This window comes from Podarcis raffonei, chromosome 10, assembly GCF_027172205.1.
Source record: "Podarcis raffonei isolate rPodRaf1 chromosome 10, rPodRaf1.pri, whole genome shotgun sequence".
Classification (NCBI taxonomy): Eukaryota; Metazoa; Chordata; class Lepidosauria; order Squamata; family Lacertidae; genus Podarcis; species Podarcis raffonei.
Window position 1 is genome coordinate 58,912,322 of NC_070611.1, and position 27,152 is coordinate 58,939,473.

General features: G+C 40.1%; 2 protein-coding genes across 43 annotated transcripts in view; one reads left to right on the forward strand and one right to left on the reverse strand.

Annotated features, from left to right (window-relative positions):
* Positions 1-19,883, reverse strand: part of DCP1B (decapping mRNA 1B) — a 36,427-nt gene extending 16,544 nt beyond the window's left edge. Inside the window, exons 1-5 of one of the 6 annotated variants that reach the window (XM_053405840.1) lie at positions 19,669-19,883; positions 17,331-17,371; positions 15,182-15,309; positions 14,098-14,216; positions 2,638-2,704 (exon numbers count right to left, since the gene is read on the reverse strand). In XM_053405840.1, the coding sequence (XP_053261815.1) occupies positions 2,638-2,704; positions 14,098-14,143 (113 nt within the window). In that variant the 5' untranslated portion in view covers positions 14,144-14,216; positions 15,182-15,309; positions 17,331-17,371; positions 19,669-19,883. Of the gene's footprint in view, positions 1-2,637; positions 2,705-14,097; positions 14,217-15,181; positions 15,310-17,228; positions 17,372-17,918; positions 18,058-19,664 lie in introns of those variants that run through there. The other 5 variants (XM_053405837.1, XM_053405836.1, XM_053405835.1 and 2 more) reach the window with 5 other exon arrangements.
* CACNA1C (calcium voltage-gated channel subunit alpha1 C) overlaps positions 7,722-27,152 on the forward strand; it is a 522,932-nt gene continuing 503,501 nt past the window's right edge. For 9 of the 37 annotated variants that reach the window (XM_053405793.1, XM_053405803.1, XM_053405807.1 and 6 more), the window contains exon 1: positions 7,726-8,205. In XM_053405793.1, the coding sequence (XP_053261768.1) occupies positions 8,067-8,205 (139 nt within the window). In that variant the 5' untranslated portion in view covers positions 7,726-8,066. Of the gene's footprint in view, positions 8,206-27,152 lie in introns of all 37 variants that reach the window. The other 28 variants (XM_053405799.1, XM_053405798.1, XM_053405795.1 and 25 more) reach the window with 8 other exon arrangements.

Consider the following 27,152-nt stretch of genomic DNA (forward strand, 5'->3'; position numbering starts at 1 on the left):
AAACCTGTTTTATAGTCTTATTAGCCTTTAAGGTGACACACGATTATCTTTCTTTCTTTCTTTCTTTCTTTCTTTCTTTCTTTCTTTCTTTTTGCTATAGCAGATCAAACAAACCTATTCCTCTGGATCATGTATTGGTCATGGCTCAATATGCTTCCACTCCCCGCGCAGGCTACACACTATGTTAGCTATGCTAAAATTTGTTTTAGATGACTGTTGCCATATCAACCTCTTATGGATCAATAACTGCTTAAGAAAAGGAAGCAGACCTTTTAAACAGTTTAGAATAAGGAGAAAAATTATCAATAAATTACACAAAGGGGCTATACTGGGAATGCTACCTTTTATTCATAAACATTCTTAAGTCAGGGGTAAGCAGTGAGATAGCCAAGTTTGTTATTTGGGCTGTGAAATGCAAAAGCAAATTGAAGAGTTCCAGAAGAAGCTAGCTCCAAACCGAGTGAATGATAAGAAAGCTTCACACAACATTTAATGTTCGCAAGGGCTAAGTGATGCACACTGGGGCAAAACACAACTACTTTGTACATATGGAGGTGGGATCTGAATTGACCGCAACTAACCCAAGAAACAGAACTTTAAGTTGTGGTAGGCGGTTCACTGAAAATGTCAACTTTCTGCGCAGTGGAAGTGAAAAAGACAAGTCAATATTGGGAATTATTAGGAAAGGAAAATAAAACTACCAATATCACAATGACTTTTATATAGATCTACTGTGTGACTACATTTGGAACATTAGGTGCAGTATATCTCAAAAATCGTATCACAGCACTAGAAAAAGTTCAGAAATTTCCCCATGAGGGAAGCATTTGCACACTTCTGATGCGGTGGGGTAAGGAATACAACTAAGGGGAGATATTAGAGATTGTTAATATAATTACTCTGCTCCTTTCAATTGCTACACAAGAGGGATACATGCCTATTTCTTTTTTCAAAAAGACTATAGCTGCAATTAAATTGTGTTAGGGAAATGTTAACTAAATTTGTGATCTGTGCATACTTCTGTAATGTCTAGTAAGTAATGTGTAGCTTATGGTTTTCTATTGCACTTCTGTGTGAATGTGAATCAGGATAGGATAAAACAGTTGGTGATTGTTTTTAGAAGTATTTAAATATTTTTAGAAGTTTAATTGTATTAGTATTGATATGTTTTGCTGCCCTCTGGCTTCTCTGGAGGAAACTTTGTGGTAAAAATCTAAATAATAATACTGGGGAAGAGGAGCTCTGACTTTCCTAGAGTGAAACATCTTCTATCTTTCTCTACAGCAGATGGACTCTTTTGAACATCCATTTCCGGGTCTTGTAGAATTTCCTGATCAATGCCTAGCAAGAGAAGTAAATCTGTAGATCATTTCACAGCAATCGCACTGTAATGTAACTGGGCAAAAACAAAGGTTGACTGGTCCATTGTTATTCCCAGGCAAATTTAACTCCCCTGATAAATCCTTTAAGCTGCAGGCATCTGGTTAGGGTTAGAATTTAGATGTTAAATTGAATATACCTGCACCAGATTCTACACTAGACTCCACCCAGGTATCTTTAGAAAGTTACAGCCCAAACATCGTATGTACGACCAATTGCAAGAGCATGGCATTAGATACAAAGCGAGTGTAAAAGTAACACGGGAACCAGAATAACTGGAATGCCTCTGCAAGTGGCCTAGCTACCATTACCACACAGATGGCTACAGGATTACCAAAGAGAGAAAGGGAAGGGCCTTACCTCAGTGGTACAGGATTTGCTTTGTATGTAGAACACCCCAGGTTTGATCCCTGCTATCTCCAGGTAGGACTGGGAGAGACCCTGTCTGACACCCTAAAGAACCACTGCTATCTCAGATTATAGCCTGGAGGACCTCTGACCTCAGCAATCCAGATAGGATCCCTCAAACCAGTACCTAGCGAATCCACCCCGTGGTGGAATTTCATCATTCAGGGCACTTAGAAAGAGATGCTATCTGTCAGTGCTTGGATATTATAAAACAAATATATTAAAAATACTAAGAACTGATCTCTATATGCTATAGTAAGCACATTTATAACATTTATTGAATGTATATGGTCCCTGGCTTATTTGTATAATCCAAGTTTTATTGAAGGCACTAACCTGTTTCAGCAGGTTAATCTTACAAACAGTCCTATTTCAAAGAAGTAGGGAATAAAGTTGCATACTTCTCCATATTACCAGGGCAAGTGAGATCAATAGGAATAGACTATACAAAACAAATTGCAATGTATAAAAATAAATTACAATTTACAGACATTTGCCTGTGATTTATTTCCTCCTCAGTCTTTATCAAATAATAGCTTTCCTCCCAATGAAGTAAATTTTCACTGAACAATTCCAAAATGCGTTAGTCCAAATTAAAATATGCTTCACAGTGCAATCTTATGTAGTTTTATTCAGAAGTAAGTCCCATTGATTTCAATAAGACTTACTGCTATTTAGGTGTCCACAGTACTGCAGTGTCAGTTGACTTTTCTGCTTTAATGAGCCTATTTATGTTGTTAATATAAAGGGGGTTAATCTTAAACAGCTTCAATATAATGAACAATGCTATAACATGCAAAAGAACACAAATAAAATCCTCAAAGGGCTTCCTTGACCACCAGCACTTACTTTTTCATGAGCTCTGCAATTCTTTGGCATTCTTCCTTATCATAAAACCAAATTCCATAAATGGACACTGTAAATGCACATCAAACACAAACAATGAACAACACATTACAATGCTTTCCAGCACCCTCTGGCATTGTAAAGGTTTCAAAAATATTTTGTAAGCCTTAAACAGTTGCATTTTACCTTCCCCCTGTTGCTATATGATGCAAATATTTGGCTGCTCCCCAGACCTTCCAGTTTCTGTTCTGGCTCCGTACCAACACACCAGGTCCTTCCAACTTCTACTTGTGCAACACTGTCCGCAGCCCCATCCATGAGGTCTGCATTTATTTATTTTTATTAACGTTTGAAAACCCACATAATTTGGTCCTTTGGCTGCTGGAAACTAGCCCCAATGCCTTGAATGAATGGGCAACTTTCACCCATCTGCATGGAATGGAATTGGGGGTACTTTCTGGAGTGCTTTTCAGAGTGATCAGGTCTTATGTGGTCTTCTACAGGATTAGTTGGGGAATGTTGATAGAGAGAACAAAGTATATGCAATGTAATAAACCTTCTGTTATTGGAGTGAAAGACAGTCTCCCCTTCTACCATCGCTTTGGAAAACTGGAAATCCTGGAATAACTGAAAATTGAAGTCTGCTAACAGATTTGTTCTGAACATTTGGGGGTAAATAATCACTATAAATAGCAGCAATGTTTAAAAGACTGCACCCATTTTTACAGAACATTTTCCATTAATGTCCCAGATTTTTGTTTTACTTGTCTAAATAAAGCATTTAACACAATAGATTGTAGTGGGTCCAGGACGCCTGTATACATAATTCAGGAGGTACTGTTAGTTTTACATTGTGACAATATGTCCACATTTTATACAGAAAAAGGAAATTAAATCTTGAAGCACAAGCCAACAAGCCCCACCCCAGAAGTGTTTAGCAGAAAAATCTATCAAAGGTGATAATGAGAGCTATTTTAGGTCCCAAATTAAGGAGTGATATATGCACTTATTTTCATGCTGAATGTGAAAATAGCATTTGTCCTCAAGACCATCTGAATACAGAACGTGATGTCACACCGTCTGCAATGCAATTTTAAGCGCACTCAATAGTTAAAGTTAGGTTTTTGAACATCAAGTGCCTAAGCACATTAACTTGAAGGTTACTTCACTGGAACTCAATTCCAATTAGGTGGCTGTGCTATATGTTTGCTATGAAGTAAATTGGCATGGAGTTCAGTTGCACGGAGTTATTGCCTGCTAAACTGCAGCATCTTCCTGCCCAAACAAGGAATAATTCCACCCCACTGATGGTGGAAACACACCTGCAGGCACATAGATTACCATAATATATTTCCCTACAATTCTTGCATGGTCTCCACTATTTGTAAATTGCCCTCATGAGATCAAAACCAGATACAACTACATCAATGCACTATTCAATTTCCAAAAGTGTAATTTCTATCTTAGTTTCAGCACCCAGGCTAATTTATAAAGCAAAGCAACCTCAGGAGGAATTACAGGGAAATATTATTAAATACACTCGCTCTAATTCTCAAAGGAGGCTATAGCTTTGCAGTAAATCATATGCTGTACATATGAGACCCTAACTGAAATCTACCACCTCAAATTAAGTGTACATCCAGACAAGATCAATTGGTCATTTGCTGTCATGGCGCTCCTTTGGGAGTTCTCAATTTGAACTTCCTCCTCCTGGAAATTGCAGATTTGGATTTCATCTATTCTTTACTTGCCTATATTAAATGCTGAATTTGTGCAAATGCATTCAAACACATCCCAATAAACCTAAGCTTGTTTGCCAAGTCAGAGATGTTATTTTAGGGCTAGCATTATTTTTAATTACCTAAAGATTGTTTTAATTTGCACTTCATATTTACATCACAATTTTTTATTCTATTTACATCATCATATTTTATCACCATAAATGTTTCCTGTGACATTTTTTAATTCAACAAGCAACAAAGAGAATGTTTCCTACTTTCCCCCAGCTAAGCATTCTTTATTTTCTCTTGCTGTGTATAGCCAACATGTTTTTCCAAGAAGAGACTTGCTGACAAATGAGAGTGCAGCTTGAGAAATGAGTTTTCAGTAATGAAAGGATGCAATTTCGCCTTTGAACAAGACAGTGAATAAGGCTAGGGTTCAATCTCCTATTTTGAAAGACTACGCTGCAGCTTGTGTCATGTGACCCAAGACCCAGTAACTGAGTACTGTCACGTGCAATTGGTCCTTTCTTGTTACAAACTGCAGAACAGCTTGTGCTTACTGTCTTGCCTTCCATGGTTTATGAAGAGCCTTAGCTGCACATGCTGTTCAATGGATTAGGGCAAAATACACTGTTTAATGTCAAGGATCTCCCCTGAAGTCAATGGGATTAATGTGCAAGTGAGCAGTCTGAAGACTACAGACAAGAACAATTCATCTTAACCTGTGAAATACACCAACAGTTTTTGCTTCTCTCTTTTTTAGTCTATACCTTCACTATTTAACATTGCTTCATTTTAGGGTCATTTCTAACATAATGTTTGGAATTTGCGAAATGGCTTTTTAAAAGCATTGCCTGAGTGCTTAAGCAGAAATTCTACATGGGGCTGAAGTATTTTCTGTATCAGTCTGTCAATGCGATTCTAAATTTCTGCAGCATTCTTGTTCTTATCTTCAGAAAAATTACTTGGATGATTAATCGCTTCAAAATGGTAATCTGTGCACAAATCACTTAATTGCAAACTATTCCAGTGCAGTTTTTCTTGTGCTACACTTTGACTATTATATGAACAGACCCAGGGATGCCAACTTGAATAAAATACGGGGGGGGGGAGCCCCGCCCTGCATAACCGATCAGATGATGTGGCACACCATACCATTTGAACGGTATATACATCAAATTTGGGGGGGCCCAGCCTCCTCAAATTTTATTTTATGGGGGAGGGGCCCCTGAAGGGACCTTGGTCCCTAGGAATTGGCTCCTATGAACAGACCTACAAAGAATCCACTTCGCACAACTGTTCAACAATATTCTCAATTCTTTATTAGTCCTCTTTATGCTCAGCAATAAATTCTAACTAAAAACTGCAAGAATGCTAGTATAACAAAGAGGCCTAGAGCTTGAGCTGGAATTCAGGAAGTCATTGGTTCAAATCTCACCTCAGAAATGAATTTACTACGCAGTCTCTGGAAAGCCACCATATCTCAGCCTCACCTACTCATCCTACATCCGTAATATGGGAACAATACCGAGTCCTGAGGAATCGCAACGGGATAGCACAAACAGATGAATACAATAAAAAATGTGGTTGTGGGGTCCAAAATAGTGCAAGTGAACGACTTCAGTGAAAGGATCCCAATGCACTTTGAGCAAAAGCCCTCCCCGGGGAAACATTTTAATATTCCTACACAACTTGATAGTTGGTTTTTTTTTTGTTTTTTTAAAGCACTCCGTTAAGCCCAAACTTTTTCAACAACAGTTTAAAACCATACAAAGCATGAATCAATTTGTTTATTTTTATCATAACATAAAGTGTCAAATGCAAAATGCCTTAAGGTACACAGAACTAGAAAAATCAACATGAGAAGTCTCTTCACTTGAAAATATAAATGTGATGGATATCACATTTGATTAACTGGTACCCCACATAACCTGCAAAGGGCAAAGGACTGGAGCAGAATGCATTCCTAACAGTGTCAGACTCAAGTCCCGAGAAAGCAATAGCAGTTTGTCCAGACCACCAAGAAAACCCATCTTGGAAGCTGTAAAAGAGGCCAGAGAATATCAACTTATTTGCTGGACTCCTGACCTATTGTCTAAGGCAGAGAGTCTCCCTGCAATTCTCCCTTTGACTAGAGTGCAGTAGTGTTGCATAGGCCAAATATACCTGCCATCTCCTTATGGCACCAGTTCTCAATTCCTCTCTTATTTAAATAGAAAAGAATACATTTTGAACTGCTTGCTCTTCATTTTCCTTCACGGAGTGTTAAGTTCACCAGTGCAGCACACGTCACTTCTATTTCACATTAGGACTCCCATATGACACCACACTTATGCATGCTTATTGAATCTGGTGGTACCTGCACACGTGTTATATGGGCAAGAGTTGTTACATACTTAAATATCACAATCCAAAAATGATTGCCTAAAGCAGATGCCTCAAAACAAATTAAATCCATCTCTTGTGACAAGTTATGGATTGGATTAGATTTATTACCAAGAGTGCAAATCTCTCTTTAGCTCAAGAAATCTGTGGTTAACTTCTGCTTGGAAGAAAAGGGATTTACAATCCTATAATGGTGTTTAAGTTCCCTTAAGAGTGCCCTGGCTGCTTTCATAAAAAAAATAAAAATGGCTCAAATGCCACAGGATTGCAGGCTCAGAAATGCAAAGTAGCACTTTAAATGAATGCAATACAGATAGGAGTGAGTGGGGTTTTCAACAGTATCTTGAGCACTGTGTGACCCAGTAAGGAATGCATGTTTACAATAGGGCAGTCTCCTGGCTGGGACAGACTACTAACCACATGCATAGTATCCGAATATAAAGTTAAGGCAACACCATCATTTAAAGCATGCTGCCCCTGAATGATTTACAATCCCAGACACAAAAACAAGCTTATTCACTCATCAGTCTGTGGAGCCATTTGCAATCTCAGATTAATTTCACTGGAAAGGTTGCATACTTATGGGGTAAACTGCATTCCTTTCCTTTTAAGGAGATGTTATCCGGGAGTTATTTTTTAATTGCTGAAAAATGTTAGAAGGCTAGTTTTCAGGGCTGGCACTGAAACAGGCACTTTATCACATTGCATATAGATGAAAGGATCTAGACACGCACTGCAAAATATGCATCAAACATGCATTGCATAAGACTTGTGTGTATCACCGTTTTGTAACTCTGTTGGCCTGGTTCTCATTAAAAAAAATGTAATTCATTCATTTGATGAAAATTTCTCTCTGGGTGAAGTCCAGAAAGTCCAAGAACCCCTTTAGAAAGACATATTCCTCCAAATACAAGGGTACATTATCAGAGACAGTGGTGGTGATGTATGAAAACCAGAGACCTCTATGACTCAGGGAGGTGATGAACTGACAGGCAGATGGAGCCCATTATCCTCACTTCTCAGTCCAAGTTTTCCCTGTAAAACTAACAGAGGAGAAGGATTTTAAGCAAGCACAAGGCACAGACCGCAAGAAAAAGACTGGGAAGAACTGAAAAAAACAAGGAGCGACACACAAGATATCGCTCAGATTGTAAAGTGGTTTCCTTCGGGCTGCCTTTGGGAGTTTTAACAAAAATGTACAATTTTTGCAAATTTCCCAGCTACTAGGTTTGAATACTTCTAATGAAATTGTCACTGCCACGCAAAGAGTTCACTTTTGCCATCTATCCGTTTGGACTGTGAAAATTCATTTTGAAGAACAGGATGTTTCAGACCATTGTTCGGCAAGCAACTACAGCTTATCGTCCACTTCCTACACACCACCCAGGGGAGCCTGGAGTGAAGTATACTGGCAAGATGGTCCATGAAACCCAACTCAGTTGCTTCTACATCACACCTGGAGGTAAGGACCCATAGCAACATGATATACAAAACTCAATGAAAAGATAACTGTATTTTATGATATCTGAAAAAATAGAGTGAATATTTTGGTATCTGCAGGTGAAATATTCTAAAATTCTATTTCTAAATTTATAAGAAAGGTCTTTAGAACTGAGAATTCCCAGAGTACTTACAGAGATAGGCAGTTTCAGAAATAAATATGCCTACATAATTTGGCAGAGAACTGACGTCTAGCTTCTTAAAACTGTGATACCAAGACTGGTTTCCAAATGCTCACTGTGTCAGAGATTTTTGTTTTCTAATTTCTCATTTTTCAAAATTACTCAGTACATGGTCACAAATAATTTTGATTACTTTTAAATGTTTGCACAAAATCAGAATACAGAACCTCTCATAATGGGTATATAATAACAGTATGGAACAAGAACAGTAAGCCACTTCAAATATCTCCTTTTTCAAATAAAACTGTCCAGTCTACTTGGAAAGGCCTATCTTATCTCAAAGAAATGTCCAATATGGCCACAGTTGGCCATATTTTCTCAACAAAGTATGTCCAGACTAAACTGTACTGTCTATGTTTTGAAATCCAGAAAGGGAACCTCTGGCACTGTACAGTGTACTGCATTAGTCTTTTTACGAATTCGGAACCATCCATACTAGCAGAAAACTCAAAAAGTGCCTATCATACCACCCCTCAGATTTTACCTCTGAGAGTGGAGAACCATTGCAAAATCAGCACCAGCCGTTGACAATCTGCATAGCATTGTTATCTTAAGCACTTCATTCCACCTCTTCTCACATGGCATAGTTTTGCTCTGATACAATAGTGAATATTAATGAAGATGGATACTGTAATGAATTGGTATTTTTGGTGTATCAGAATGATCTATCAATGGTTCTCCAACAAGTGCTGGGAGCCTAGGTCAAAATGTACTGAAAGTTTAGATAAGACATCCAATGGAGAAGACTTGTACTAGAGTACCAAGAAATCTATAGGCAATGAGTATAATGTGGATATTGTTTGCTTTGTATACAGTTCTACCTCAGAGCAGGAAAGTGGTTCTATACCAGCAGCTTTAAATATGTGTTCTAGGGGAAAATAGGCTCCTCAGAAGATTATCAGGAGCTTCTTCAAGTGCTAAGCCACCTTATGAAATATGATATGTCATATGATGGTCTATACATAAAAATACATAGTACACCTGGTGCATGACTTAAAACTGAAATAGGTCTTCCTTCTCTAAAAGCACACATTTATAAATCTATGTTTCTATACCAGGGGAAAAAGTTTGCTGTCAGACCAACAAGTAGCAAAACTGTGGTTTTTAGACCGGCATAATAGAAAAGGCTGAGCGCACTGTTGTAACAGTTTGATGTCACATTATTCAATTTGCCTTGCAATGTCATCTCAGTTTATTTCTGCCCATAAGACCCATAATGTAATTTTTACTGAATATGTAAGCCACTAATCTAGAAGACCTTTTGGAACTTTTCAACTTACAGTTCTGTGATAGTCTACTGTAACAATATGTAATTGTTTGCACAACACAGTTGAAGTAAAGTTCCTGTTCAGGGAAATTATATACTAGTAACCCACACAATAATATTTCTCTTTACAGCATGGAAGTATTTTACTTCCCAGGAGCAAAAGTTCTGTCCCTTGCCATTACTAACAGATCTCTGTTTCATTTGATACCTACAGATACACATGTATAATGAAACCAAACTGACCTCAAATACTGCGTAAGCAAAGTTGAAGTTATCAGCACACTTCAAAGGGTTTCATTTAGTCCTCCTACTTGACTTTCAAAGTTTTGTTATTGCTAGAATTATGCTTGAATATATCAAGTGCTCATTTTTATATTACACAGAATAGTTTAACCAGGGCTAAAATGTATACAAAAATATGTTATTCAAAATAATATACAACAGAAAAAATGTTATTTGAAGAATATAAGTACTAGCCAATTTAATGGAAGGGCATAAAGAGGTAATTTTCTTACAGTAAGCACTAATTTTGCTTCTAGGCTATAGTTAGCTAGTCCAAGCAAATAACTATTATTGAATCTACGCCTGATTACAGCTGAGGTTATGAAGTGTATTTACCCCTGGAATAGAACTACTTTTGAACTGGAGGGGTAGGGAGGGGAAAGCACCCAGTTTAAGAAAAATAGCAAACAATTATTTTAAGTATTTAAAAGCAGAGTTGTGTTTGGACCATCATATTGTGGCTTATTAAGACAAGATATGAACAAGCCTTTTGCCCATGCAAACAGCCCCTTTGCTCCTTCACAGTGCCAACCATCTACCCAGAAAGTCTGCAATTAACCACAATTTCACGTTTCATCTATACTGGGAAACTATGGTTGCCAGCTTTGGAATAAGTCAGCATCTTCAACTATAGATCCCAGCTTGTTCCAAAGCTGGAAATTTAGAGTTCAGACACAGCTGGCAGCCATAGTTTAGACTAGGGGTAGTCAACCTTTTTATACCTACCGCCCACTAGTGCATCTTTCTTGATGGTAAAATTTCCTTTACGTCCACCAGTGCTCAATGGAAGGAGGATTCAGCTTGTGCCATAGAACCCCCTAACACCCACCCAGAATCCTGAAATGCCCACTAGTGGGCAGTAGGGACCAGGATGACAACCCCTGGTTTAGACAAAAATGAACACTGTAGTTAATTAGATACTTCCTGGCTCATGCCACGAAGGGAGGAGCAAAGGAGCTGAGATAATATATTCTGAACTGGGCCATTATGTGAGGATGAACTAGAATAGTCAGCATATTTTAGCAAGTATCCAGTGGGTATGGAGATGTGAACAGGTTCAATTATCAATCACATTTTGCACCCAGGGCACTTTGAGCTAAAATCAAGCACTTTCAAGTCCCGTTGATCTCAGGGGGGAAGTTCAATGCATGGCTAGTTTTGTCCTACTGAAATCAAATGGGACTTTAAAAAGTAGTTCAGCTCAGATGGATCATACTTTTACTTCAAAACATTTTGTTTCCTATTTTTTTATAACGAGACTTGCTATAACAACTATTCATAGTCCACTCTAACGAAATCTAGAGAAGACTGAAGATTTGAGAGGAACAGATGACATGGTAGACAGAAACCACTGCTGATGTTGGCTGGTTAAGGGTGTCACAATGTCCAGGGTTCCTACCCGGATGGCAAGCAAGAGGAACAGAAATGAATGCTTTTTACTGAACAAGGAGGGGAAGGAATTTTCTACTTCTTGTTCTTCAACAACTGTAGCAGTTATTTTGTTCTCAGCCTTGATCTTGCATGCTCCAGAAAAAGACACCAAGATTATCCATGGCAACAGCACATGTGCACACTTAGTCAGAACAACAGTAATGTCAAGCTATGCAGATAAGAGCTTAATTTGAGCCAAGTCTCACATGCCTTAGCCCAGCTTTGCATTTAAGAATCAGTGCGGTAGCCATCGGCAACCAGGAATTCCATACAAGGAAGTGAGTAGACTGGGAAAGGAGGGATGGAGCCCTCTGTCCTTCTCTGCGTTTAATGTGAAACGAAACAGGCAGCTGAAAGAGCGCAGCAGAAATGTGTCTCTCTCTTCCGCCTCTGTTAGCCCCCAGCACACTTGTAAAAATGTTTGAAGGCTAGTAACTTTTGAGGGCTTGTTTTACAAAGCTGGCAAACATTACTCCTCTTTCCTTCCCAATCGCTCTCAACTATTGGTGTTAATATCTTATAAATTCACTTGTGATGGAGGCATTATGGCCTTTGGTTTTCAGGCAAAGCCCAGCATTGCATAGAAAGGGGCGAGGGAGGAAACACCATAAGCAACTGCACTCCCTGGAATCTGGGATAACACTAGCATGGGGAGGAGGTGCAAAACAAGCTCTTCTGATGTGGCCCAGGGATTCTCGCATTAGTTCAGCAGCATAGGAAGCAACAGTGCTGCAATAGCCACTGGCATGATGTAAGGAGGAGACGAAGGTTAAGTAATGGTTCAGAATGCATTGCAGGCGTCCCTAAAGACAAAGAGAAGCACAAACTTCTCTCTTTTTCCTTTTGCTATTTAAATATGGGATGGCTGGGACAGGAAGCAGTGCAGAAAGTTAAAGAGTCTTTGTGTTGTGATACTAATAGTTAGCAAGGGGTGGTGTCAAGAGCACTCTGTATTATTCTAGTTTGGGAACACTAGCTTTCTGTTTCTTTATTTTTTATTTCTCATTGTATGTCAGGTTTCTACCCATTAAGACCGCGAGACAGAGAATTGGTGACAGTATTCCTTTAATTCTCTAGCTTTGGAGGAGGATTTTCTCTGGCCCTCCTGTGATGCAATGTTGCTGTCTTATATTATTTTGCTCACTAATTGACTTAAGGCATGTCACTTTATTTTGCTGAATAGTTTGCTGTTTTAATATGCTGTCGTCTACTCCAACAACAAAACAACAACAAACAAACAAACAGCCTTGTATTTAAGCACTACCCTTTGACACACACATCAAGCTACTGCAAGTGGGGCAGAGCTCTTCATCAGTTGAGGTCAGCATGGTTATGGTCACTGACTCGACTTCCAGTTGGTCACATCACCAATGCTTACAGGGAGGTAGAGGCGAGGAGGCGAGGTGGAAGCCAGTTCAGTGTGTTGCAAATTCACCAGCAGGAATGCCAGATTTGTCTCCAACAATGGACTTTGTCCCTCCCCCTCTACTTCCTGTAAGCAGCAGCAATGCGACTGACTGGTCGGATGAGAAGTGCCGTTCTACCATGCTGTCTGCTACTGCTCTCCATCCTTCCTGTGCCAGCTGCAACAGGTTAATAACTTATGGGCTGATTTATATGACTACCTTCGCTGTATGGTTTCAAATCCAGGCTGATCCCTGTTTATGATTAGTGCTTAATTCCTTTAACCATGATTAAGAGCAAGGGTAGCATTTGTGCCCAAGAGAGGAGAGGAGATTTGTGGAGGGCAAATCATGCATTCCCACGGGCATTCAATTATGGGAAAGAGGGAGCATAAAGATTGCATCTGCATTGGTCCCATGTCCAAAAGTGCTCCGATTCCCAAGTGTACAGAATCCCTGCTTTCTAAAGAGTTCTTGGAACACCACATTTCCTCAAGGCCAACATGTAAACTGGAAGAGAAAAATCAGTCCTTGGTATCACTATATGGTGTGGGTAACCCATATGTGTACAAACACAACAGAAAACAACTCAGCTTTTCTCATCCTCTTCAAGTGTTTGTTATGCCTATGAGTCTAATTTGGTATTTAAAACCTAGAGAATGCTGTAATCTCTTATGCAGATGGATTGTTTATTAATATGCATTTGTGAAAGCACAACAGAACTACAAGCTGTTCAGGGTTGCTAGATGCTAGTGTTACATAAAGAACTACTAACTACAAATTACATGCAAATGTTGTTTAAACGAGCCCTAATACCACATTAAAAGACAGGCAGGCAGGCAGGCAAGCATGCATGGGACAGGGAAATTTGAAGGGGGGGGGGAGAGAGTATATACTTTTTCCACTCCCTGCTTCTTCTCTGCCCAAATGCCCCTGTCAGTGCTTTTTCCACCATGGGGTTCTAAACTAGCGCTTGTCTCATTATTTTGGCAAGCCTGCTCATGACTCATGCAGACTATTCTGTAGGTTGGGTTGCTGGATAAGACACATGGCTGGTATACTAACGAAATTTCATTGTCACGATAAAGGCTGGCTCAAGACATTTTCCTCCCTGAGGAGGAATAAATTGCACCCCATACACCCCGACAAGTCAGAGGGCCTAGTACCCAAGGCCAGCAAAGTTATTTTGGCACCCGAGGCAGAAAATCCCATTAGAACCTTTTCCTGGCAGTAAAAATATGTGGCTACTACTACTACTGATAATAATAATAGTAATTAGAATAACTAACAATTTGATACCCTTTTGTGACATCTAAAATCAGCAGCCTGGGGCATCCAGCCTCGTCAGTGTTAGAAGGCAGCCAAGGCAACACAGTCATCCTTCAGGAGAAGTGGGAACCTTTATCAGCTGAAGAGCAGAGTAAAAATCCTTCAAACAAATACCGTATTTTTTTGCTATATTGGACGCAGTTTTTCCCCTCCAAAAATTGAGGGGAAATATGTGTGCGTCCTATGGAGCGAATGCAGGCTTGTGCCATAGCCGCACGCAACCCCTCTGGCAAAGAGAGACTGCACAGGGCTATGGCTTCTTTAGCCCCACGCAGCGTCTCCCAGGATCCATCCTGCTCGCTGCCTTGGCTTGTGCCATAGCCGTGCGCAACCCCTCCGGCAGGGAGAGGTTGTGCGCAGCCTGTACACTGCTCTTTGGGGCTGGGGGGGGGGGAAGATTTTTTTTCTTGATTTCCCCCCCTAAAAACTGGGTGCGCCCTATGGTCCAGTGCGCCCTATGGTGCGAAAAATACGGTACCTATAAACTAAGACCACTAGAAAGCTATCAGCATCACTGATTAAGCCCTTGCTGCTATAAACATGAGCTTAATGGGAGTTATTGAGCCCACCTGTATGAACATACCCATTTCTTGCTTGCGCTAGAGAACCCAGGAACTTGCTATACAACAGGGGTGGAGAACTGGATCTGGCTACGGGCCGTATCCTTATATACCCTGTCTCTCACAGCAGTCACCTGACATCACAATGACATCAAATGATGGAGCACTTTGAAGTCCTAGCAAAAGTCAGGAAACCAAAGCACCATCCTGGGTGCTTGCAAATAACCCTCTGCAGTGCTTTGAAGTGCCACTGATCGACTCTTTGCAAGCCTCTTCAAGGAATAGCTGGATATGGAGTTTTCCTTGGAGAACTCACTAGTGCAGCCAATCCAGGATTTTCAACTGCTTTCTTGAAAAGTAAGAAACTTTAAAACTACTTTTTCAAGTTTTGAAAATTTTCACAGAGATTTTCAAGAAGCGGCTTGGAAGAAGCATATTTCAACCCCAATAATGAGTTTAGTTAATGCACGAAAGTGTTACTCACATCTGGCATTTCTGTAAAGCAGAAAAGGGTCCTGTAACTGGAAATCCAGATCTTTAGTTATGGGTTCTGTCCGATTTTCCATACTCAGCCTATTCATAATAGTGAATCCATACTTCGGTGAAGCTGATCTGAAAAATGATCAGAAATAAAGCCCTCCACAGTCAATGAAAAATAACTGAATGAAATTATATTTTAAAACACTTTGTTCTACAGGTATGGCTATATTTTTTACTAAAGTATCTGAAAGCCTAAGAAAAGACTTGGCTTTGGGAGGGGGGCCAGCATTTTTATTTTTTTACCAACTTCAGTACAGGTCAGACACCTCTTCCTCTTAGAATGGCACCCTCTCACTGTTATAATCAATATCCTCCTCTACTACTTTAGAAATTTACATATCTTATTTTAATTCACTGCTTCTGCAGTTTACCTGCAGTTACCTTTTTATTATTTAAATACAAAAGATAACAGTTTGTGAGGGCTCAGCAACAGTGCTCCTAACAAGAGCTCAGCTAGTTAAAAACTAATATATGAAAGAACAGTTTTAAAAAATATCTGAATCTCTTGTGCATACAAAGCACTGTGCCCAAACGTACACTTTAACCATCAGAGGCCTGCTCCACTTTAACAGTGTTGTATTAGTTGGACTCTTCACATTATAACTTCCTTTTCATGATGAGGCAAGAATGGGCACACTAAGGAAATTCGCTACACAGAGGGCCTTCATTCCCATTTTTAACCTTTGCCTTTTTAAACCTTTTCAACACATGGTTATTAAAATGGGTACATGTAGAATGTTCCAATTTTGAACTGTGTTTGATACCAGTGAAAAGACACTGGCTTAATGTGTGGGAGACATTCCAAGTTTGGTAGTCCTCTAAGGAGGTCTCTGTACCCTGAAGCCACAAGGAATGTGCATTACAGGAAGGGAGGTGACAGAAAATGAAACAAAGGGTGGAAGTGATAGAAAGCAGCAAACATGATGATAATCAGAGAATTATAAGATTCGTTTGTTCAGTTCATTTTACTTTTATTCCTAACAGAAGGTTTACTTTCAACATTTTAAAAAACACACTTATTTCTCCCCTAACTTGCAGCACCAGCAGGTTATAAATAAAACTGTCTTTATAAAATGGTTTCCAGAAATAGATGCAGAAAAATACTCTCTTATCTCTCTTCCTCATTTTACTTTTTGACAGTCTGAAGTGGTTTTTAACAGTCTGATTTGTGGAATGTATGAATTTGAACTGGAAAATATTCGGTTCAAATCTCTGGAATCAACTTGCCAGGTATTACTCTGTAGGCAAGCCACTGTTTTCTTGGTCTCAACTGCCTTTAGGCTATACAAGAATAACAACACAATAAAGTCCATTCGACTTCCAAAATGTTCGGAAACCAAAGTGTGGCTTCTGATTGGCTGCAGGAAGCTCCTGCAGCCAATCGGAAGCTGTGGAAGCCCCATTGGCCGTTCGGCTTCCAAAAATAGTTCGCAAATCAGAACAGTCACTTCTGGGTTTGTGGAATGCGGGAGCCAAAACTTTCAAGAACTAAGCTGTTCAAAAACCAAGGTACGACTGTACTGACCTTCCTTACAGGGTTTTCAGCGCTTTACAATTTATTACTACTATTAGTAGCAAGCTTGTGTTTCACATTGTTCTTATTTTTATTATTATTTAGTTCATTTTTTTTCAAAATATAAGAAATATATAAGAAGGTTCTAAATATTATTTGTAAGGAAGATCTAGTAAGTTTAAAAGAGGGTGCGGTATCATAAAACTTTGACATCGGAAATATTTGCCTGATACTTTGTTTAGTCTGCACAGAAACGTTCTCCTTACACCTTGTTATAAGTTTTTCACTGCCTTATTATCTTAGGAGAAAGGTATGGGGAGTCATTCTCTTCATCAAGGTTCATCAATCTGCAGTATTTTAAAAAAATAATAATTCTACAATTATCATGTTAACATCAGACCAAGTATCTTTAATTTCCAATATATGTTTTCAACCTTCATAAGTGATGAAGAGTTTCATGCAATTCAAAAACTTGTACCTCTTGATCCAGTCAATGATATCACTTTTCTGTGCTTCTTTTTTGTAGTATGAGAATGGTGTGAATTTAAAACACTGATATTAAAATTAATAAAATTCCCACCTTGTGTAAACAAACAGTGTTCCTTCCACATCAGTCTTTTCCTAAAATCAATTAAAAATGCATAATTTTAAAGACAGAATAAAAGCCACCTAAGTGAATTAGTGCAAAGCATAAGCAGACAAACAGACAAAATTGGGGGCTGTTTCAAATGTTACAGGTGATGAAATGTGATTTTAAAGGATCAATTGAACACTGGCTTTCTGGTATGTACATGTCTTTAAATCACTGTATACATTTTTCTAAGCACACATTTACAGTATTCCTCCCCCCCCCTTTTAACATGTGCTCTGTATATATGCACTAGAAACATAACATATGAAACAAGCCTTTTCAATGAAGAATTAGGCCCAGATGCCAGCTCATTTGTCATAACACAGCTGCTTTCCCATTTTGGGGTAGAAAATGCCGCCTTTCCTAAACTAACAATCCTGTTTGCCAGGGTCATATTAGACACTTTATACAAATTGCCCTACTGTGGCTGAAGCAAGAGCAGACACTGAGTAGAAAATAAAGCAAGATTATCTCTGTATTTTTGGATAATGTGAAACTCCATTTTCATGCAAGCTAGGCTCTAAACATATACTGTACCATGGCTACAGCAGGGCTGGCATCAGGAGTCTGCATGGCTAGTAAATTGCTGAGGGCTCACACTTCCATAAGGTCTCACTGCCAACACGTAATATGCTACTGTCCAGTATACTGCCCAGGCATCATTCTGGCCAACCTCCTTTAAAAAAAGAAAACTCTGAACTTCCAGGACAACCAGAGCTGTGTTTCTGTGCCTTCACTAAACTAAGCAGCCAGTCCACAGAGCATGAAGAGACGTCTGGCACCAGGCCCATGCAAAGCTTGTCTGAGGCCCAGGGAAAGAGCCTTTTTCATAAGATGTGCCACTGAAGTAGGGGCACCAAATCTGATCTGACACTACACACTAGTATGCAGTAACGCAGGTCCACAGGCATGGGTGCTTCACCCATGGCCGTTTCACCCATTAAGTCCCCGGTCGGCTGGGAGGCACATTCTTGGTAAGACAGTGTAAGTCCAGCAGGCCCAAGCCAGCGTAGCCCTCCAAAGCTCAGAACAAATGTACCCAGCTACCCCCTGCCCTCTGCACTGGCCTGTCTGGCACCACTGCAAGCTGCTTTTGTTGGGCATGCTGGCCAGGGAGCTGCACCTGGGTCTAGTCTTTGCTGTGCTAAACTGGGCGATCATAGCCAGGCAGTTTGAGGAGACAAAGGAAGCAGCTACTGCAGCTTTGCACACCCTTTGATGGGCACAGTGGCCCAAGGAGCTGTTGCTTCAAGGAGCTGCTTGTCTCAGTCCAGTACCTACTAGCACCAAACCAAGCAGCCAGCCCAGGGGAGAAGCAGCAGCAGCATTGCACACTGCATTTTGAGCATGCTGGCCCAAGTAGCTGTTTCTCTTAGATCTGGTCAGACACTAATTAAAAGTAGATAAACAATGCAATCCTGTCAATGTACTGTATACCCATAAGTAAGCCCCACTGTGTTCACTGGGGTACAGTCCCAGCTAATCACAAGCCTATACAGTACAGTGGTACCTCAGGTTAAATACTTAATTTGTTCCGGAGGTCCGTCCTTAACCTGAAACTGTTCTTAACCTGAAGCACCACTTTAGCTAATGGGGCCTCCAGCTGCTCATCCTGAAGCAAAGTTCTTAACCTGAAGCAAGATTTCTGGGTTAGCAGAGTCTGTAACCTGAAGCGTATGTAACGGGAAGCGTATGTAACCTGAGGTACCACTGTACTCAGAAGTAGGCCACATTAATTTCAACGGGAATTAATCCCAAGTGAGTATAGGACACCAGGACTACAGCCTTAGTTTCTCCCCAAGCATCTCCAATATTACTGTCCTCTCCAGGTAAACTCATTATGAGGTTAGTCCTATAAATGCAAGCAAGCTCGGTATCGACCTGCTCTAGATGCATAGCTGTCAACTTTCCCCTTTTCTTGCGAGGAATCCTATTCGGAATAAGGGAATTTCCCCTAAAAAAAGTTGGCAGCTATGTCTAGATGTCATAGTTTACTCGTCCATCCTCCCCTTCCGCCCTGTTTACCCAGGCTGCAGTCATGCATCAGCTGCTTAAAGCGCATGAGCGGAAGAACAAGTTAAAAAGCCAGGGAAAGTGTCTCCCACCAAGTTTCATCTGCGCAGACGCTTTAAGAACGATTTCGCCAGCCCAGCCGCCCCTGCACTACAGAATTTACGGCGCAAGGATGGCGCTGGTTGATTTAAAGTGGCAGGTGCTTTATTCCATCTCTGCCCCATTTCACCACCACCACCCACCACCCCGCGATGACACTCGGTTCCTCACCCACTCATTGGCTCGGTGCCCGAAAGTGTAGAGCGCCACCTGGCTGGCCACGTCTACGATGCTGCAGATGTAGGGGTCGTGCCGCTGCAGTGCCGCCAGGCTGATGTCCAGCCCCTTGCCCAGTAAGGCGGCCCCGGCCACCGCCGCAGCCATCTTGCCTCCGTGAAAACAACACTTAGAGCGCGGGACAGACACGACTAGCCGAGAGCCGAGAAGAAGAGAGAGATGGAACGCGCCGGCCTGTTCCCTCAGCGCCACGACCGGGGAAAACCCAGTCCTGGTGATCGAGCACCGAGTCCGGAGAGCGGTAGATTGTTGCCACTGGCAACAGGTCATCTCAAAGACCCTCGGCCTGTGGTTTATCCCTTGCAAGACCCACGTTAAAAAGAAAGGGAAAACGCGAAGAGCAAAGATGCTGCCTGCAAAAAGCTAAAATAAAACCCAAACTCAACAACGGTTTTTTTCCTTTGTTTTTTTTAAATCCAGGAAGTTGTTTTCATACTTCTGTGTAAAACAAGAAATGAAACCACAAACCAACAATTGTGTTATTGTATTTCATATTATCTGCCAGTCATTGCCAAATTAAAGCATTTAGCAAAATAAGGAGAAACATAGTGTTATGTACTGAGTTGAATAGGATCCAAACTGCAGCAGTCTGATTGGTCCTAGAACAATAGGATCCAAAAGGCAGCAGTCTGATTGGTCCTAGAACAATAGGATTCAGAATGCAGCAGTCTGATTGGTCCTAGAACAATGCAGCAGTATGATTGGTTGGCAGGAACCACCCAATCGTGCACCAGATAGAAGTGAATCCACAACCTGATTGGCTTACAGTAGAATTCCGGAATTAGCCAATCATGTGCAGCCCATTGTGCAAATAATGTATATAAAGCAGATACTTTGAGGGGACATTCATTCATTCCTCCTCACCACTATGAGCTGAATAAAGAGCATGAAATCACTTTGCGACTCTGAGTATATTTCACATAGTCACTATTGTTACTATTTTTATTCAAATAGTTTTAAAAATTACAAGGCAAATTCATAAAATATTGAGGAATCAGGTTGCCACCTTTTTTCTAGAGGGACTTCCATGATGTTAACAGGTGCATAACATGCACAAGTTCAAAGGGGAACATGCTTACTACTATGAGGGGGGAAAACCCTTGTCATAAGTCTGCTTCTCATACAGTGGTTAAAACCACAGGAAACCTGACACACACCCTTCAGATTAAGATACCTTCAGTATCGGATAATGAGATTTGGGGGAAGGGTATAAACTGGTGCCATATTTTCAAACTTTCTTGCTGTGACATGGCTCTAACAGTAATAATACAGAACATCCATAATCTAGAGTGAATATTTTTAATAGCATTTTTAGATCTGAAAGTGTCAAAAGTTTTGAGAATTACGTAAATTCAGATCTCTTAATTGACTCACCCTTCCAGGAGTGCCATTTCCCTGTATTGTGTAGGCCACACCTCTTCCACAAAACAATTATTTTTAATATTAAGCAGCATCAGCTTTAATAGCAAAGGTGAGTTTTCTTTAATTGCCTAGCCACAATATCAAGGTTGTGGGAAGGGGATGGCTCTAGATTGATTTGAAATATCATTTTTTTAGCTTAAGAATTTGAAAGGATTTATTTGCCTGCTTTGGGAAAAAAGTGGGGCGAAAGAGATGAAATCTTTCAGGTGTTATGGGCCCAATGTGTTTAAAATTTATATTCTTCCTCGGGGCTCTTAACAGCAAGACTACTGTATTCTCTAGTGTGTTCTGTAACAAAACAAAGTGTGTCCCTTACGAAGCTATATATTTTACAATGTATTGGATCAATAAAATATTTATTCTTTATACCACTGAGATTTCGTGACCCCCCCCCCCCCATTCTACCCTGTTATTGGTATTTTCCCTTATTTTTCTCATTTGCCTGCTTTTCCACTCATCCTGCTCATTGTGTGCTGAGCAGCAAACAGAGTAACTGGCAGAACAGTCAGATGACAGCTCAATCGATCATGTAGTTTATTTCAGTGGGTATTGTCTCAACTCTGATGCTGACATGTGACAAATTGGCACCATGATTCAATCCTGGGTTTCCATTTTGAATTCAAGACCCTTCCTTTCCTCTCTTCTCTCATTACTTGAATTAAACATTTTATCAATAAGTTTCTGGCTAAATGAGTTTTTGTTAAATTCAAACAAAATGCATATATTAGTTTATCTTTTATGTAAATATGCAACAGTACCCTCTAGTGGCGTATACATTCAACCACTCTGACATAAAAAGAATTCTGTCTTACGCTTAGGGCCCTAGCAGAATGAAACTTTCATACAGTTGTTAACCACACACTGCCTGCCACAGGTTAATTTAACCATTTGACAAAATTATGGCTGTACTGGGACAAAGAAATGATACACTATTGCAGTAATTTTGCAGTAATGTCTTGCAAGCCTGAACAGCTTGTGGCATGCCAAGCAATGAATGGTGGCTCATTTTTGTTGCCAGAAAATATGGTTGATAAACACTTTAAAAGCCACAACATGTGGCTTGATATGGTGGGTAAGATTCTTTTTTATTGTTAGAGGCAGTACTGATTAGTGTAAAAATCCTCTTTCTACAGAGGATTCCCACAAACTTACCTTTCTCAATCTTGATGTCTGGTCTCAAGGAAATGAGGCTACAACTTTGCTGCTGCTAAACAGGTCTGCATCTTGTCTGTCCCTAGTTTGGAGTTCTCATGAGAAGCACACATATATGCCACTTTGGGTTCCATGGTCGCAAAAAGGCAAGGTATAAATGTAACAAAATAAAATTTAAAAATGTACTGCATTTTGAAGACAGAATCTAATTGTGCCACAACTGTGCATGACCTCGGGTTCCTGAGTGGTAGAATTTCCTCCAAAACCCTCCTAGTCTTCCCTTGTAAAAATGATTTAACATGTAAATATGAAGGCCACTATGCCCATTGCAAAAATAGAGCTGCATTACTCAAGTGTGCTGAAAAGGAAATGAAAAAGAAATACCATCAGAGCTGTTTCTGATGGCAAAGGGAATATATGCAGGCAAAAAGGTAATTGTTGCAATCTGCTCCCAATGCTGAATTCATTATGTTTCTTGACAAATTAAATATGATAACCAAGCAGTAAGGACATGACTGTGACATTTCACTTGAAAAGTATATTTCTCCTCAACACGGTTGATATAGCTGTGGTAAGAAAAATATATTAAAATAATTGCTTTGAGTCATCTTAGAGTTGGCAGCCTTCAAACCAAATTTTGTCCCCTATCTGTCCTGTTCCCAGTTGTCAAAATAGGGGTGTGGATGAGCAGTATCTATGACAATGGAACTTGACAGCCGGCTATTTCAGGGATGAGACAGGGCAGAGTGGTCCTTCAGTAAAAACACCAGGGTTCTTGAGCTACAGCTCTCAAAATGTAGGGAAAGCTTTCCAAAAGTGGAGTAGGCATCTGCTAGGGAAGATGCAAATAGCTTGCTACTTCTACACATCTTTCTGTCTGAGCAGTTTTTTAAAAGTGAGATGGAGTATCATCTTTTTTATTTCCTGGTCAGCAGAACTGGAATGGTCCTATGGCCACGTCAATTCCTAGATGAACTAACAGTTATGGAAACAGGTAAAGCAAGCAACCATTTTTTAAAACAGAAACTTGGATTGTGTATGACCTCTCCTTTGGAAACTCAGATGCTTTCAATGTAGCCCCAATCCTTCCATCTATTGGATTGAGACCCTCAGTGTAGACTAAAGCATAACATAAAAAGACTAAGAATCCATCTATTCTAGCACCCTGTTTCCACTAGCGGATAATACTAGATGCTTCTGGGAAGTCCACATCATCAGAACAAAACAGCAGCTAGACAAACTGCCTTTTGTTTGGCCTTGCATCTCAGCTCCACACACTTGTGTATTTCCCAGCAATGCAACCCAGACTTGTCTCACAATGTAACATTTGGTTTCAAATGTTGTCCTGCTGCAGGAGTTGATAAATTATCCATTCAAAGCACCTATGTGCTGGTGCAGCAAGTCTTCATTGAGGAGACACCAGCTACCATCATTGTCCCTGCTCTCTTGATTTAGGAAGGCTTGTGTTGTGACAGCATGTGAGAACTCCCATCCTACAGATACTTTAACTGATTCATTAATCAGTCAAAGCAGACAGTAAATCAACTAAAACAATCTTTAATCAATTGGCAGCCTTACTAAAAATATCAATAGGCTATCTTTTTTTAGCCTGACTTCCTTTTCAAGTTGACAATGGACACTTTGTTACATCTCAATGAGTGTTGGAGCTGTGATTCATAATTGTGTATTTGCTGTGAATACTGATATGGCATGTTGAAAATCCTGAGATTTTTTCACAGACAAAGAGTTTTAAGTTACTACCTTGTTAAGGGACCAGGCAAAAAAAGATTGGACCACACCTGATCTATCTTAACAAAACAATAACCACAAACACACACAAACCAACAACTGAAACCTCCACACACAACCACAATATAAGGCAACAGCAGGCATCCTCTCAATAAGTTAATGAAAATAATCCATAAAAACTGGGTAATCTGCTGTAAACTCCTTTTGAGTTTTAATTGTGGGCCACTTGAATTTTGAAGGAGAGAGGAAAGAGTTGTAGAACACCCTGAGATTTACTTCACAAACTACTTTCTTGTGTTTTCTTTTAACCTGTAGACATAAATATTTTACATGTACACCTACAACATTCATGCACACACTGTAGAACCTCACTACCTGCACAAAAATGACAGGAGCTACAGAACTGGGAAATGGGAACCGGCATGGTGAACTATGAGAACTGCAGTTGGAAATTTGAGAAATAATATTCTGGACAGACCTCATTCATCCAACCTGGCTACTGGTCCATCCTGGGCAACAGCAAGGGCTATACAAGTATTCTTGTTTAGATTGTCCAATATTGGTATTCCTGGCTCTGGTATGTTTCTGTGTGCTCCTCAGCCCTGACTCTGGCTCACCTTTGGCTTCTTTTTTATGGCTCAGCCTTGTAACACCATGGCAAATACATGTTTGCTTTTGTATAGTGTGTGAAGTGGTACTGAGCACTATTCAGAGACAGATTTACATTATAAAGATGGAGGTGGTACAGTTCAAAACTATTTTAGACAGTAAAGGGACCCCTGACCATTAGGTCCAGTTGTGGCCGACTCTGGGGTTGCGGCACTCATCTCGCTTTATTGGCCGAGGGAGCCGGTGTACAGCTTCTGGGTCATGTGGCCAGCATGACTAATCGGCTTCTGGTGAACCAGAGCAGCACATGGAAATGTCGTTTACCTTCCCGCTGGAGCAGTACCTATTTATCTACTTGTACTTTGACGTGCTTTCAAACTGCTAGGTTGGCAGGAGCAGGGATCAAGCAATGGGAGCTCACCCCATCACGGGGATTTGAACCGCTGACCTTCTGATTGGCAAGCCCTAGGCTCTGTGGTTTAACCCACAGCCCCACCCGCGTCCCTATTTTAGACAGTAGGTGGATAGAATTTCTTATACTATTGGGAATGGTATCTCTGCAGGGTCTCCCAACAACTCTTATCACCCTCAACAAACTACAGTCCCCATAATTCTTTGGGGAAGCCATGTTAAAGTGTAGTGCTTCTAATGTATTGTGTGGGTTGTGACCTTTTATTTTTGAATGCTTTCCCACATAAAAAAAAAAATCCTTATGTAATAAACCAGCACATCAGGGAAGGTTTAACTGATGTTCAACTTTATAACATGTGGATCAACTTATTATATTATAAAATATGATCATCAATAAATATAATCCAAACCTGAAGTCTGGATTGATACATTCCAGAATTATAACATCTCAATCTACAAAATTATGTGTAGGAATTTTCACAGCAAGTTCTGGTTCAAAATTGAACACGATCTCAGTTAGATTTGAAGGCTGCTCCATACATGACATTTTCTCCAAATGGATGGCTATATATGTTTATATTGCACACATGTGCGCGTACACACACACACACAAAAGTATTAAATTTTGTAATGACTACCCATATTCAGAAACTTCTGCAGAAGTTTCTACCACTTCATGATTTTCTATGTGGGTAAGGTTTACACTACCCAGCTACTCCTGGGTAGGGTGTGTGTGTGAGTGAATTAGATTCAGTGAACAGACAGTGAGAGAATTGAGTACTTGGGAAAATATTTTTTGGATTAAGAGTTGAGGATATTAACAGCCCCCAAATATCAGTGGGCAGCTGACAGAAAAGTCTAGGCTTAACCTATTTGTGTGAATTTGTTTTCCCTGGTGTGCTTTGAATGTTTGGCAGTCACTTCTCCTTCTCCACTGTCTGATTTTTTGTCATTTTCAAGTGAGGCTGTTGCTGTGATATGTTTGCTGTCAAATGGAATTTACAGCCACATTATCCTGCCTGACAGCTATAGCAAGGAACAAGGATCTCCTAAGAAGAAACTTCCACCCAAAGGGCATAAAGCTTCTCATATTTCTTTTGGCTACTCTCTGGCAAGTTCCCAATTCTATTAGTTTCATTATCGCTGCAATTTAATCTTTCAAAAAACCAAGAACAAACTGAAATTGTAGAGAACCTACTACTCTCTGAACTTCAAGAAAACTTATGCAGTTTTTAGACAACATAAGTGGGGACAACAGCATGGCAGGTCTCATTGGCACCTACAAATTCTTGCTAAAATTTCAGTTAATTTTAAATTGAATTGCTGACATTTGGAATCACTACAGCAGTCTTTTTCCTTATTACTGGTAGCAACTAGAGGCCCAATGGGCCTAATCTGGCTGCTATTTGGTCCACCACTGAACAATGAATAGAGCCTTTTAGCTTTGCATGTGTAGGTCCCCAGACCACCCCTCAAATAATTTCACACATCACACGTAATTTTAGTTTAGGTTTTTGGGCACGATTTTGGCCACAACTTTATTAAAATACAAAATCAGTGAGTGGTTGTTTAGACATTGGTTATGACTACCTGCCCCCCCGCCAGGGACAGAACTGACATTCCGAGCTCCGATTGGAAGCCGTTTAGCTTTGCCCAAACTCTTTGCAGGTGCAAAACTCTTCGCAGCAATCTCTCACTCATAACATGCATCGTATAAACCCCCAGTTATGAATGTTTTCTCCTTTGCAGTCCTCACCATAGATCAGAGTGAGAGCTGGTTTTGTTATCTACATGATCATATCACACAAAAACTCGGGGGGGGGGTGTTTCCTGCTGTTTAAAACTAAACCACTTTAGTGGGAGCCAGGTCTGTCCAGTGCACAGAGAACTAGAATCTGGGTTCATATCCATGTAATCATTGTGTAGTCACTATGGGATCATTCACTCATAAATTCAAATAGCTAGCTCCTAAATCACCTGATGACTATCAGCCAAATGTGTGAATTATGTGCAAAGCATAGAGTTTTAACTGTCTTTTTTTAAAAAAGATATTTATTGAGAATTTTCCACTTTAATACA